The following is a 15,909-nucleotide window of genomic DNA, read 5'->3' as shown; positions in this document are numbered from 1 at the left end:
TTATTGACTTTCTAGGCAAATTATTTAAAAAAACACATGTTTTTTAATTCTGGGATCAGAATATCAATTTTATAAAATTTGTATGGTTTGCATTACGATTGGACTTTCTTTTCAGGTTGTGCCTTGTAACGTGATCGGATTTGGCTTTCACGAGCGGGTCTCACCGACTCTTCGTTTCAGTGATTTTTCGTCTGTCAAGAGAAGGCAACTAGTATCTTTTTCAATATCCGCAGTTTAAATTGTTGGACCTGTTTGGTGGTTCTCAACTACTAATAGTATTTTGGGATGTCGGATAATGTATATGACTGGGGAAATGTAATAAATTGATGTATCAATTAAGTTTGTGGGTTCTTGATTTATAGTAGAGTCACCGGGACTTGTAATCCACTCCAAATTCTCTTTTTAAGTCTGTCATCTTATCAACTGACGATAAGATATTTTAGTGCATATTTATCTCATCAACTAATCTTAAAAAGGACGCATCTGCTATGGACTATATGTTGGATTATGTCCCACACACACACACACACACAAATAGTCCATAGCATATATATATATATATATATATATATGCTCTCAAATACTATAACGAACTCTAATTTACTCCGTTCAAGTTTTATTATATTTCATTTTCAATCTATACTTTATTTACTATTAACTAAATTTCATAAAGATTTATCAATTAATCCCACAATTATGTATTATAATCTTTGGGGCGTCACAGTCCAGATATTAGTTGGAGCCTGGACGTCCTGGTGTGCATAATACGGTCCAACACTTCCTTGAGCCTCGTGGCCCAATTATCGATACTTGGTAGCGGTGGTGCAAATGGTGTAGCCGTACGCAAGTTGTTGGGTTGTGATGGTTTAGCAAGAGTGTTGTGGACCTCGAAACTAGACCAAAGACACGATCCCTCTTTCGACTGTCCACTGTCGATATCCACAACTGCTGCTCAATCATGGCCGTTGAGCTCTGGAAAGAGGTCGGAGGCTCTTGTGCATTGGTAGGTGCCTTGGCCCGTTGCTCCTTCAGCATCTCCAGAAACATCTCATGTGAAACGGGTTAGGTAATTAGTAAAAAAAAGATTTAACTAGTATTGAAAAAATAAATCTATAAATTACTTACAACAACTTCCTCTGCCCTCGGGCAACTTCAATGCCTGTCGTCCTTTTCATGTATAATCTGGAGAACATTTCAATCTGCTTGACATGTCGACCTAGTTTTTGTTCAAAAATTGAAAATATATGTAAGTGATTAGTTAATCTTAATAGCTTCAAAACTAACAAAAGAAAAAGAAGACACTTAGCATCTTCTGTGTATCCCAAAGGAGGACGATTCCCTACGATGGATGGTAGATGTCGCCACCCAATTGGCCTTAATTTTAGCTACGACGGCCTTAAAGTCTGGACTCACCCAATACTCCAATAACTGGCACCAAATTTGATCGGGCCAACTACGACTACCAAGACTATTGAACTCTAAGGTCCGTGAATTGCTTCTATAGGAACTTATCGCCTTGCATCTTGAACATCTTGAACATGGATCTGTCTTCTCTGCATGATTATGGTCACAATTTGTATCGATTAAATAAATTTTTGGAATTCCCAAGTGACACACTCTAATAGGGTCGTATATTCTTCATGTTGATCAACGATGATTATTGATTACAATATCGGGTAACACTGTACATATATTTAATTCCGACCAGATATGATTGCAAGCGAGATAATTGTCTTCTCACCACAGCCGCGTCTCCTTTCGCAACACGATTGAGTCTTCCCGTTATTCGAAAGAGTATAAATAGAAGGGAATCGTTTTTGCAAACAAGAATCCCCCTTTTTTTAATGCAAAATTCGTAAGGAAAGAATTTTTTCTTTATCTTGGAGCCTCGAAAGAAGGATTTCTTTACTGTGATGAAAAATTTTCTATGTTTATTTGTGATATTAATATATAGTTAAAAAATATAAGTCCCACCAGTAAGTTAGCTGAAAATTCACATAGTCAAAAACAAATCGGTAATTAATAAACATGTTTAGGTTTACATTTGAAAATATAATTGAAAAGTTTGTATAATTATTACCTTCATATTATCGAACTAGAAGAGTTGGTGCTGCTGTGGAATTTGTGGTATACATCGCTAGGGATGAGGATAATGGTTGCACACTGTAGCATGGTGGCCATGTGGAAATCTCCCCCCAACTTGAAAATATAAGTAAGTATTAAAAGTACATGTAGAAACATGCAATGAAAATAATTTAAGCAAAATTATTTTCGTTACCTCGCATCGTGAGGCTGATATAGTGACGGGCAGAAAGTGATGGTATTGGTAGTGGTGGTGGTTCTGTCCACGGTCGATGGGCCATGGTCTATGGCACCGATGCAAGCTTCGATGGCAGGGGTGGTGAGGGTGGTTGCAACAGTGCTTCTGCATCAACATTGGGAGCAGGACTGGGCGGGGCCATGACCGTGGCTACAATCAGGTCCTTGTCCATGTCCCAAAAAGGGTTAATAATTGATCGTCATGGATCTATAACGTAAAAAATTACGGTATTAAAAATTATTGAAAAATTATACTATTATATATCTACATTATAAATATATATATATAATAGTATAATGTTCATAAAATATGTGCCCTGATAATAGTTTCTTGTATTGTATATTATTTTGATTATATTTCTGATATTTTATGTTATATTTATATTATATATATATTAACTTATTATAAAGTATATTAAATTAATTGTATATTATTCAAAACTTTAATTACTTTAATGATATAAATATATAATATTAAAATTTTATTTATTTTAAATTATCTTAAAATATATTATTAATGATAACTAGTTGAAGAATTAATTGCTGGGCACAAAGCGGCAGAAGAGTTATGACAGGCGAAGTAGCAGAGAAACAGAGCATGAAGAAAGGAATAATAACAGAGTGAGTAGGCTAAGGCTAAAGTCATGTTTTTGAGCATGCGATTCTCACTATCCGTTGTACTCTGTTATTTTAGATAATTAGATGATATTTTTCTTATTATTTGATGAGTTAGTTAGAAGACGTTGATGTACATCTCTACACTTCTTTCTTCCAGTAATCAAGTTTTCTTTACTGCAAATGTTAACAATTAATTATACTATAATTGAATACACTAAATCCAATAATTTTTATAAAAATATGCACCTAAATCCTGATATTTTTCCTAAAATAAAACTACAACCCAACACTTTTCTTAATTTTCTTTTTTCTCTGAATTATCTTTTTTTTTTTTAAATTTCAAAAAAATACATACATATTTCATAAAGACACACACATTTTTCAGAAAATACAAACATATTTTATTAAAAAAAACATAAAAATACATAAAAGTTTAATGCATAAATATTTTAAAAAATTGAAAAACAATTTCAGAAAATTACACACATATTTTTCAGAAAATTGCATAAAATTTCATACTAAATTGCGTAAGATACATACAAAATTTGAACAAAAATAAAAAAATTGTATACATATTTTAGAAAATTCGTCCGCCATCACAACGTCTATGAAGCAGATATCCTGCAATTCTTCTCCTGGAATTCCCGCTATCTGGTGTTGTACATCTTGGAGGCCTTTTTGAAGGCACTCCAAGCGAGCTAGCCACTGTTGGGGGGGACCTCTGGTGGATTTACTGGAAGGAGCCCCTATACCATGGTAGGCGGGGCCCCTGCTGCAGCAGCGCCTTCTCCTAGGAGACTTCCTTCCGTTCCTCCTTAAAGGGTGCCTGCTTCCAGCGTGGGGGCTAAACGGGCAGGAACTAGTATCGCCATCTGCTCCCGCACGGCCGCTGCAACCACTTGTTGGATCGCACCTAGGAAGGCTGCAGAAAGTTCGCCTGATGTGGTGTCAGAGGAGGTGCTTCGCCTTGGAGGATTAGCTAACGGCCTCGTCACTTTAGGAGACAACATCGAAGTTGGGAAGGCTGGGTGGACCCTCCTACTGGTGTTAGGGAGGCCCCTACAACAACCTGCAGGGACTGATAATCTACTAGGCCGTAGCCATCAATATATGTACTACCCATTTTTTTTTAAGCAAATCCATTAAAATTAATGAATTTGTAACGGAAGGATAAAAGTTGATGAAATCTTTAAACTTAAAGAACTAAATTTGACGAGGAAAAAATATGAGGATGAAGTTTGAATAAGTACTGACATACTTGAGGGACTGAAACTGATATTTATCCTATATATATATATATATATAATCGTGCATAGTTAAAAATAAAAGCGTGAAGCACAAAGTAGCAATTAGAAACACATACATGTGATAAGCAGTTGGGATTAAATTATTTTTGTATTTTATTCAAAGTCCAGCTTTAATTTTTTACTTAATCTATATCATCATTTATATATATAGAGAGAGCTGAGTTGTATGATCGTGCCGTTGTTTTCTATTACACGCGTCTTGGATTATGTACGTAGCACATGTTTTAGGTCAATGAAACATAAAATTTCAGAAATTTAATATACATATAAATTAACAGATATTCATGTGTGTGTGTACGTATATTATGAACTTTTATTTGTATGTCCCATCATTAAATTGACTCTTGATAATAGATGTGTGATTAAAAAATCTTGATATTAAATTGTGCATTAATTGAGGGCTCCGAAGATAAAAAATATTCCATTTTTGATAAAAAGAAACTATATATTCATTGATGCAACAAATAAATAAATTGATTTAAAGAATTAATTTTCTAATACATGATTTTGCGGGCAAAATATTTTTTTAGTCCCATAAAATAAGTGTTGAATTTATTTTAGTACCACAACTATGATATGTATCGCTTTTAGTCTCATAAAATTCATAATCATATCTTTTTAGTCCCAAAAAAGTCACGTACCTTGTGGTTTGAGACTAAAAAAATATTATTTAGAACTAAAAGACATTGTAATTTTGGAACCGAAAAGGTCCAAAATCACATTTTTTTTAAACTAAAGAAACGTGATTTTAAGTTTTATGGGACTGAAAATATTATCTGTCATAGTTATGATACCAAAACATATTTTATCTTATTTTATAAGACTAAAAAAATAATTTAGCCATGAGATTAAGAAATATGACTTTGCAAATAGTATAATGTTTGGGGGAAAAGTATTATTTTAGTCCGCTAAATATTGCCTAATTTTAATTTTAATCCAATAACTATGTCTATTTTTGTTTAGGTCCAGTAACTTACGAAATTGCTTACTTTTAGTCCTCTGGCAGATTTTCGGACAATTTTACCTCTATGCAACTTTTGAAAGGCAGTTTTAGTCCATATGCACTCCTAGGGGTAAAATTATCCGAAAATCTACAAGAGGATTAAACATAAACAATTTCGTAAGTTACTGGACCTAAACAAAAATGGACATAGTTATCGAACTAAAATTAAAATTAGACATACTTAACGAACTAGAATAATACTTTTTCCTAATGTTTGGTTTAACTATATACTAATTTAAGTAGTTTTAGTATTTTTCAACTCTAGATATAGAATAGCTTAAATTCTTTAAAGAAACTTAGATCTAGAATTTGATAATCATTCATGTCAGGGGTGCTTTTGTTTATGTCAGATTTAATCGGACCAAACTTGATGAACCAGATTTAAACTCGAACTCGTGTTACAAACTCTAAGCTCGAGTTTGGAAAAAAATTAATATTGACGTTTGAATTAACTCATATAATAAACATCAATTTTGAACTCAGCTCATCAGTAATTCAGCTTATTCAAACTCAAACTTAGAATCGAATCAAACCCTAATCTAGTATGTTCCTAAGATACACAAACTGTAACTGAAAGTAAAATTTCACACACAAATACACATTTTTATTGGAGTTTTTGGAGCTCATCTTCCCTCACAAAGAGTCCATGAAAACCGTAGGGCACCCTTTGTGGCAGCTTTACAGAAGCAACGATTTCAAGATTAGGGGATTTCGCATCCATCACCAAAAACTTTGATTCTTTCGTATTTTCGTTATGTACGTAAGTTACTAAGTACCCGTCGTCTTCCTCCGCCGCCGGATTGTTGGGCTCTCTTGCCACGAAAAATGGCTCACTGCCGTAGCAGTTGGGACCGTATAGTCGACTAGCCACCACGCAGTCATCGGAGTTAGCCGTAGAAAGTGATAGGTCTATCTTCACCAACCCTGAGCTTGCAAATGGCCACCCATCCGCCGCATATAAATATCTGTATACGTGTGAAATTAAATCGAAAAACAGACATAAATAGAATTTTTTTTAAATATCGTTAATTACCGCAATTAAAAATAAAAAATTATAATGAATATTTATTCATTAATTAATTAACTATGGTTGGGCAGTGACATTATTTAGATCTGACGGAAAGTTAAAACGTTAATCATAGATGAAAACCATGATAGATTTATTGTCATAATATTTAGGTCGTTTATAATATAAATATTGATTCATTTTTCTGTCAATAATTGTAAAAAAAAAAAAAGAAAAAATTTACAAATGGACTTAATTATGTAAAACAAAGAACATACGAAACGAAATAACATACTTAATTCATTTAGAATATGTCGTTATATAAATTGTTTCATACTTAATATTACGAGTTTTTTTTTTTAATCTTTTGTATTTTGTACTACATAAATTACAAATATAAGTTTTCGGTTTAAAAGATTCGGAAAAAAATGCAATTTATAAAAAATGAGCTAAAAAAAAAATAGCAATTATCTCCTGTGTTTTGGAAAACAACAAATTACCTCCTATCAAAACCATTGAAACCCCTTATGAAAAATAAAATAATAAATTATCCCATATATTTTGTAAAATAGAACAAATTACCCCCTATCAAAATTATTGATAGGAGTATAATTTGCTTCATTTTTTGAAACGTAGGAAGAGAGTTTGCTAAATTGTTTTTTTATGAGGATATTTGATCATTTTACATGTATTTAACCCTAATAGATTCTTTTTCACAAATTCTTTGAGCACATTTTGAAATATTAGTGCATCATATGTATATTTCTGAGAAAAACAGAAATTAAGTTCAAATGTTATCCTTATTAAAAATCAGCACGTACTTTGTCTTCTTCCCAACACAAGCCGGATTGATAACTGCAAACTCCAGACATCTGGGGGAAACCGGCCGCCTCTCCACCGTCTTCGCCTTCAAATTGATTTCTATTCTTTCCATGGATGAATGAACCAAATCCATCCGGTCCAAAAAATGCTCCACCTGCAAAAGATTTGGGCCCACCACCACAACAGTGTCGCCGTCGTCGTCCTCCCACGCATTGGTCGCGTGTAACAGATTCAATCCAGGCACCTCAATCCACATCATCCCACTGTCATCCTCCGCGTTTCGCGGGATGATCCCCAGCCTCGGCACTTTCGCTCCATCAACCAGCGCCAGCTGCTTCCCTTTGAGAATCCCCTTCGGGTTGATTTCCATTTGAGTATTAGGAAATATAGCGTAGTTTTTCGTAATAACAAAATCATGGGTCAACGAAGCTTCGGGCATGGAGAGAATCGGCACTTCCGTTTGCTTGATTCCATCGGCGTTGATTCTGAAGTATGTTAGGTATGGTCGGAAAACGCTTTGCCTGAACGCAAAGACATCGCCGGTTTCTTTGTCGACTTTTGGATGTGCCGTCATCGACATTAGCGGCAAACTGAAAGGTTCATCGCGGCCCAAAGTGATTATATCCCCATCGGATGTTATTTTTATTGCGTATGGAAGATCAGACTCACATAGAGCAAAGAGTTTTCCGCCGAAGTGAGCCAAGCTCGTATTCGCATTGCCGGTGCCGCGGCGGATGTCGTATTGCCCAGATACCACGCGGCTAAAGTAGACAGCGCAGCGAGCCACGGAAGCTGGCAGGCTAGTGAAGGCGGAAAAGTAGTTTATTACAACGGGCGACCCAAATTCTCGCTCCATGTTGTACTTGTAAGTCTTGACATAGCGGCTGCAGAACGTGGGTTTGCCTTTGGAGATTCTAATACAATGAAGCATCCCATCTCCGTCGAAGAAGTGGTAGGGGCCGCGAGGGATGAACTGAGGATTCGGGCCGTTGCGGATGTAAGCTCCGTCGAGGCATGGCGGAAGGGATCCCTCCTCCACCTCACAAACGGTGGGGGGCAGCTCGTCCACTGGAGCATAGTTCCCGGTGAGGACGAGTTTGGGGTCGATGGCGGGGCCAAGAGGAGGGTCGACAAAATTGCATATGAAACCATCCAAGGACTTGAAAAGATTTGCAAGTAAATTAGAGTGCTTTTTGGTGCCTGTAATTTGGCTGGTTTTGGACTGTTTTGTGGTGTGAAGCTGAGTTCTTGCGGGGGGAGAAGAAGAAGCGTCGGCTCTGATCGGAGTCTTGAATTGAAAGGGAAGAAATGGACTTAAGGAATAATTCTGAAGGAAAGATGAAGAAAGTGTATCCATTAATCTTTTCTCTCAAGAAACTATAAAAACACCAATTATTGTTCGACCAAAGGAAATGCCCATAAGAGTTATTTATACTTGGGATATGTATGAATTAAACAAATGCCCATATCCTAGTTTAGTTTTCTTTTTTTTTTTTTTTTTTAAATATGTATTAATTAAATAAGAAGAGCTCCACAATAATTTCTAGGATACAAAACTTTTTTAATATAATACTTTGATGTTGACCCAACAAAACTATGATCTTCTCACTAATATTTTCATGGCATTAGTTTTTTGAATTATGAACTTTATTCATTTAGTTTTTTGCTGATCTTAAAAAATAGGGAATTTTTTTTTTTATAGTCTTTTAACTTTACTATCGATTATTTTTAGTCCTGTAACTTTAGTACTTATTAATTTAAAGTCATTAATATGCAAAATTGTGTAAATGTCATCCGAATTAGGATCTTCTTTCCAATTTTTCATCGAATTGGGAGATTTATGCTGAAAAAATCTGATTTGGTAAAAAACACGGCCGACCTATCCAAGTAAGCATTGATGTGGAATTCTTCTTTTACTAATCCGCTTATGTGGCAAAAAATGAATTTTCCCAAATTCCCCCAAAATCCCCTGCCCTAATATCTCTCCCCTTTCCCCCGATTTCACTGCGTCGTTGTGAGAAGAGGCACTTGGTGAGAAAATGGTGGTGATGCGAGACCCTTCTTGCAATGGGCAGCCTCCCCTTGATTACGGTAAGTTTTTTTTCTCCTTTACTCTGGTGTCGGTGTTGCGATGACACACTGCTTTGTTGAGTTTTTTCTCTGAATAAATTTATGGTTTTCTGTGTTGGAATGCTACTTGATTGCTTTGTGGTTCCTTGTGTTGGAATCGTCGTGTAATGCTTTGTTTAGTTTTTTTTCTCTAAGACAAAAATTTGTGGTCCCTTGTGTTGGAATGGTAGTTTTGCGCATGTTGAAAAAATGTGTATTTTGTTTTGTTTTGTTTGGAATATACTTTATGTTGGGCAAAAATTAAGCATGTAGTTCATGTGTGGTTGCATAAAGTCTATTGACCGACTGTTTTAGTTTGTTTCTTTATTGAGTTTTAACAAATTTTTTTCTTTTCTGTTGTTTGTCTGTTTTTTTTTTTTCATTTTTATCCCAATCATAAATAGCGGGCTCCTAACAATGACAGTTCACAGGGATAATGAAAAAGACTGAATATGTGGGAGGCCAAACCTATAAATTTTACTATGTGTGTACAAATTTGTAGGACTTGGGACTTTAAATAATTTGAGTAACTATGTGGGGATTAGAGGGGAGAAGACTTATTTCATAAAAGAAGAAAACTCCATTAAAGAAATTACAACATATCCGACTTTGCAAGCTATATTTGTAAAGTTTGAACATCTGCGGGAGGTTGAAATATATATAAATGGGCAGTTAGTGGCTGAGGAGGGTGAAGAGTTTGAGGTGGTGAATAATTTGAACGATTATAAGTTGTCTTCAGGGGGTGAATCATTTGATGATTCAGACAGTGAGTATGAATATAAAATACAGGAATATAATGATGATGAGGGTGATGTGAAAACTGAAAATAATGAATGGACGTTTGAGGGGCAGGAGTTAGTAGAAGAATTTAGGATCGCAATCCAGTCACATGCAATTGAAACCAAAAGGAACATAAAGTTTGCCAAAAATGGCAAAAAGAGAGTGCGTGCAAAATGCTTTGACAAAGATTATTCATGAAGAATACATGATTATAGATTGAAAGGTGAATGCATATTTCAAATTCGGGATTATGTTACCAGGAACATATTACGAGCAATCAAGTGATCGTAATCTTTGCTCGTGCACACATTGGTAGATCTTTTCAAGCAAAAAATCGACAGCACAACAAATAGATTAAAAAAATAAAAAATATATAATTTTAATTCTGTAACTTTGACAATTTTGATTCTTTACGAATTGATTTTTACAATTTAATTCTATAATTTTGAAAATTTGGCAATATAGATCCTTTTCTGTGAAAAAAATGCATGCAATGACCTTTAAAATTGGGACTTCCAGACCAGATGAAACAATCTATTTGTTGAAAAAATCAATTTGTTTAGAACCAAAATTTAATTCATAAGTTATATATAGGGCGAAAGTTGTAATTTTCCCTAAAGCAACACGTGATCAGATGCTCTCATCTAGGGGTGGGCAATCGGGTCGGGTTCATCAGGTCCCGACCCGACCCGATCGGGTTCGGGTAAAACAAGTCGGTTTGTTTGGGTTTTTATGGTGGGTTCGGATAAACCGAAACCCGACTATTTTTAATCGGATCGGGTTCGGGTTTTAAGATTAACCCGATCAGGTACCTGATTTAAAAAGGGAGGAAATTTTTATAAGGTTTATCCCGTCTCCATCTCTCTCTCACACTCTCCTACGTTTCACTTCTTCCTTTCTCTCACAGTCACTGCCTGCGTTTTCCCTCTCTCTCACTGCTGACCCTTCTCGCCATCGCCGTCGCACGAGACTCGCAGTCTTCACCCTTACGAGTTTCTGCTGTAGCCTGCTAGCCACCATTCGTTGCCTGTCGCTGTCGCACGATAATGGAATCTTTATATGATATAGTGTTTCTAGAATTTTGCTGTAAACCAATAGCTTCTTCCTTAACTTCAATAGTGATGAAGTTGCTTCTCTGTTTGCTGCTGCTGTTTTGCTAAAGTAGTCAGGCACACATGAATTCCATTTTATGTGCTAAGATTATGCAAAGTTCTTGTACGTGAACAATTCTTGAAGACAAAATTAGTTCCGGATTCCATTTTAAGGCCTGAAAATTCGGGGTGTGTCGACATTGAAATTCATGTCTATTCCCCCTTCACTTGTTATATGTGATGGAAAATCTGTGCCAATTTTGACTAAGTAAAAAAAAAATAGTGAGAATAAAGAGATAAGATGAATGAAGGCAGTTTGTATTGAGACTTGAGAGCATATTTAAGTTGACAAGAAGTCTTAGATTCACTGGTATTGTGCTGCATGAATAATTCCTCAAGATGTATTAATTTAAGCTAGAAAATCAACAAGTTAGACTTAATGATATTGATGCCTAACAGGCTGGAAATCTCAATCTTCACCTACTATAGACTTATCAGATGCTCAAGATCAAGGTATAAATATGAACATGGTTCATAATCAGGTCAGTGGTGATTATGTTGACTTTGATGTTGATAAGGGTATGAATATGTCAGAGGATGAGGACGATATTCCACTTGATTCTAAGAAAAGAAAAAAGAGGGTAGTGACTTCGAGATCACCTTGGTGGGATCATTTTCATAAATTTTAGTGTGAAAAAGATAAAGTGCAAAAGGCTAGATGCAAATATTGTAGTAGGAAAATCAAAGCCGATCCAAAAGTACATGGAACTAGGCCTCTAAAGAACCATTTTGAATCTTGCAAGAATAAACCTCATGATGTTTCCACCAATCAGACGAGATTGTCTTCAATCAATTCGTTTAGGTGAAAAAGAGGCCCCTCTTGTCAATTGGAGATTTGATCAAGAGAAAATTAGAGATGCTTTGTCTTATATGTTGGTTGTAGATGAGCTCCCATTTAAAACGCTTGAGAATTCTGCATTTAGACATTTTATGTCGGTGGCTTGTCCAATGTTTGCTATTCCATCAAGAAGGACAATAAAAAAGACATTTTCCATATGTATGTCAATGAAAGAGCAAAATTGAAGTCATTTATTAAAAATCATGCTCAAAGGGTTTGCATTACAACAAACACTTGGACATCTATTCAAAAAGTCAATTACATGTGTCTCACTGCTCATTTTATTGATGATGATTGGAATTTACATAAGAGAATTTTGAATTTTTGTTCAATTATCGGACACAAAAGTGAAGAAGTTAGTAGAGATGTTGAGAAATGTTTGCTTGAATGGGGTATCGATAGGATTTTTACGATTACTGTTAATAATGCATCTTCTAATGATGGAGCTATGGTTTACTTGAAAAAGAAACTTGAAAACTTGGGTCAAAATATTTTAGGTGGAATATATGTGCACATGAGGTGTATAGCACATATAATCAACCTTGTGGTTCAGGATGGTTTGAAAGGGAATGATGAGCATGAGGCAATATCTCGTATTAGAGGGGCAGTTAGGCACGTGAGAAACTTCCGGCTAGGTACAAAAAATTTCAAAAATGCACTGAATTTATAGAAACAAAAAAGTTATTGTCTCTTGATGTACCTACCAGATGGAACTCCACCTACTTGATGTTAGAAGCTGCGATATGTCTTAAAAGGGTATTTGATGCTTATGAAGATATAGATCTTGCTTATAAGACTGATCTTTCAAAGAAACCATTTGATGGGGTTCCTATTGAATCCGACTGGGATAGGGCAAAGATGCTATTGAAGTTTTTGAAGCATTTTTATAATTTCACATTGTGCATTTCCGGTTCTTCATATGTCACATCTAATATTATATTTCATAAAATATGTGAAGTTGATTTGCTTCTCCGAAGATGGTTGAATAGTGATGATGTTGAATTAAGTGATATGGCAAGAAAAATGAAAGAAAATTTTGATAAGTATTGGGGATCAATTGAAAAGATGAATATGGTTTTGTATTATGGTGTGATATTTGATCCACATCACAAATTGGGGTTTGTAGAATTTTTCTTTGATAACTTATATGGTGGTATTGGACAAAGTGATGTAATTAAAGAGAGAGTACGGGATGGTCTTCATGAGTTGTTCAATGATTACAAGTTAAGATATGGACACGCTCTTCAAGAAACTTTAGAAAGCCCGGTTTATTATCTAGTCGTGTTTCTTCATCTTCTTCCTCATCAAAGGAAATATTTATGCATGATGAAGAGAACGAGACTCGCAGATTTTCTTTACAACGAGAGTACATGATGTACATGGCAGGGGGAAAACATTACGTGAAATCAGAGTTAGAGAAGTATCTCAGTGAGAATGTCGAGGAGTATAGGGAAAAAAGTTTGATATATTAAAATGGTGGAAAGTGAATACTCAGAGGTTTTCGATTCTCCCAAAGATGGCTCGAGATATATTGGCAGTTCCTGTCTCGACTGTTGCTTTAGAGGCCGCATTTAGCACTGGTGGACGTGTTCTTGATGCATTTAGGAGCTCACTATCTCCTAAAATTGTTCAAGCTATTATTTGTGCTTAAGATTGGATCCGTAAAGATTCCAAGCCAATAAGCATAGAAGAAGATTTAAGTGAAATTGAAATGTTTGAGCAAGGTACTTTTTATTTTTTATTTTTTTTACTTTATTTTATATAAAATTCTATATATTTTTATTTATATTAATCTCAATTTTTTTTTGTTTTCTTGTAGAGCTGACGAAATTGGGAGTCGATTCAACCATAATTGATATTTGACTTGACTACTTTGGAGTTTGGACTATTTTAGATCTAGTACTTCACATGTAAATTATAAATTTGTGATTGTAAATTGATGATTAGAATGTAATGACTTGATGGATTATTTTATTCATGTTGTTTGCTAATGATGTTTGCAAAAACTGAATGTTTCTTGTGATTCTTTGTCATTGTAATTTATTTTATGAATAAAATTTCATTGCTTCATAATAATAATAAAAAAAAATTAAACTTGAGTACAATTACCCGAACCCGACTGTCGGGTACCCGCCCTACTGGGGTTCAGGGTCGGGTACCCGACCCGACGCCCACCCCTACTCTCATCCAGCATAGTTAGACTAAGTTTGTTTAGACCGAAGTCTATGTTATTACCATACAAAAAATAGCGATTTTTGTAATATTTTTTGAATGGATCTTCAATGCTCATGTCATCTAGTCCTTCTAGTGAATTTGGGGTTTTTCATATCGGGCTATGTGTTACAAATACTCATTTTCATTATAAATCTTTTGTAAAATAAAAACCGTAAAAATTTGGAACACATCTTAAAACGGCCAACTAACAATTTGGACTTGGGCTGACCAAATGGTGTTGGGGTTGCTGGCTTGGACAGAAATCAAACTTATATATTGGGTTTTAAAGAATAAGTGTGATGTGGTCGAGATTTTTTTGCTAGGGAATAAATCGGGATTTTACCACGACGGAATTTTATACCAGGTGAAATATAATTTCCGCAAAAATGTGTAATTCTCAAGAATGAGGGGTCTTGTCAATAAATAGTAACTTGGATTAAAAAATTAGTATTTTGGTATTTATAGTGGTATTGGCAATTATACGATGTGATAGGTTGTATTTGCTTGTGGTGTGTCTCTTACCTGTCCAATTACTTTTTTACCCTTACCATTTTATGTGTATTTTTTATTAATGTATATCAAAGTGTTTTAACCATCATCGAATATATTAAAACCAATTAGTCAAGTTATATTACATAAATGACATACTAACCCTCATCATCACTCTATTCATCTAATAATTCAGAAAAGTGGTTTTTTTATTTTTTATTTTTTCCTTTTCAATTGTCTTTCTTATAACTTATTTGATCAAAGTCTTCATTTTTGCCTTATTCTTATTTGTTTTAGTAAGTAAGATCATTTTAAATTTATATACTTTAATATATTTTTTTAATATATATATATATATATATATATATATGCGTGTGTGTGTGATCGTGCATAATTAACAATAAAGGCGTGAAGCACAAAATAGGAATTAAAAACACATACATGATAAGCAAATGGGATTAAATTATTTGCATTTTATTCAAAGTCCAGCTTTAATTTTTGACTTAATCTATATCATCATTTGTATGTATAGAGAGAGGTGAGTTGTAGGATCGTGACTCTGTTTTCTATTTGCACTGTCCCATCATTAATTTGACTTAATTAATTTTAATATTTTCAACTCTAGATATAAAACAGCTTAAATACTTTTAAAAAACTTAGATAATCATCGATGCAGGGGTTTTTTTGTAAAAAATATTTTTATATTAGGTCTGTTCGGACCAAACTCTAATTCACACTCACACTCAGACTGGAGGATTTCGCATCCATCACCATAAATTTTGATTCTTTGGTATTTTTGTTATGTTCGTAAGTTACCAAGTACTCATCGTCTTCCTCGGCAACCGGATTGTCGGGCTCTCTTACCACAAAAAATGGCTCACTGCCGTAGCATGCAGCCCGGACCGTATAGTCAATTAGATAGATCTTCGCCAACCTTCCTCTACTTGAACCTCTGCTGTATATGTATATGTGTGTATAAGTGTGAAATTAATCAGAAAAAGGGCATGTAATATATATATATATATGTATGTATGTATACTTTAAAAAATGCATATCTATTATAGTTATCTATAATAGATATTTTTATATATATTTCATTTATATGGTTCAAGTTTATATATTTGTTTAACTATTAACCGTCGGTTGAAATAAATCGAAATATAGACCGTATTTTACTAGTTTAATTTGGACCTTAGATTCAAATTAGATCCAATGGTTATTAAATAAGGCTAAAAATATAGTTTCATAATATA

At 34.5% G+C, this 15,909-nt stretch overlaps 1 protein-coding gene and 1 pseudogene across 1 annotated transcript; one reads left to right on the top strand and one right to left on the bottom strand.

Annotated features, from left to right (window-relative positions):
• Positions 1–5,708: 5,708 nt before the first annotated feature.
• LOC105161870 (putative carotenoid cleavage dioxygenase 4, chloroplastic) lies at positions 5,709–8,548 on the bottom strand. Its single transcript, XM_011079712.3, has 2 exons — positions 7,075–8,548; positions 5,709–6,212 (listed from the first exon to the last, which is right to left on the bottom strand). Exons 1-2 carry the CDS (start codon positions 8,430–8,432, stop codon positions 5,852–5,854), a joined length of 1,719 nt encoding a protein of 572 aa, XP_011078014.2. The 5' UTR covers positions 8,433–8,548; the 3' UTR covers positions 5,709–5,851.
• Positions 8,549–12,679: 4,131 nt separating this feature from the next.
• LOC148789471 (zinc finger BED domain-containing protein RICESLEEPER 1-like) lies at positions 12,680–13,816 on the top strand (annotated as a pseudogene).
• Positions 13,817–15,909: the final 2,093 nt, after the last annotated feature.

This window comes from Sesamum indicum, linkage group LG1, assembly GCF_026168435.1.
Source record: "Sesamum indicum cultivar Baizhima isolate 11 linkage group LG1, ASM2616843v1, whole genome shotgun sequence".
Taxonomy (NCBI): domain Eukaryota; kingdom Viridiplantae; phylum Streptophyta; class Magnoliopsida; order Lamiales; family Pedaliaceae; genus Sesamum; species Sesamum indicum.
Note: the sequence above shows the minus strand (reverse complement) of the source record. Positions and strands in the feature narration are given on the sequence as shown.

Excerpts from the sequence above, each read along its gene's own strand:
- LOC105161870 (XM_011079712.3), bottom strand. The coding sequence starts at position 8,432 with ATGGATACACTTTCTTCATCTTTCCTTCAGAATTATTCCTTAAGTCCA. Across the intron at positions 6,213-7,074 it reads TGTGTTGGGAAGAAGACAAA|ATATTTATATGCGGCGGATG; the intron begins GTACGTGCTGAT and ends ACACGTATACAG.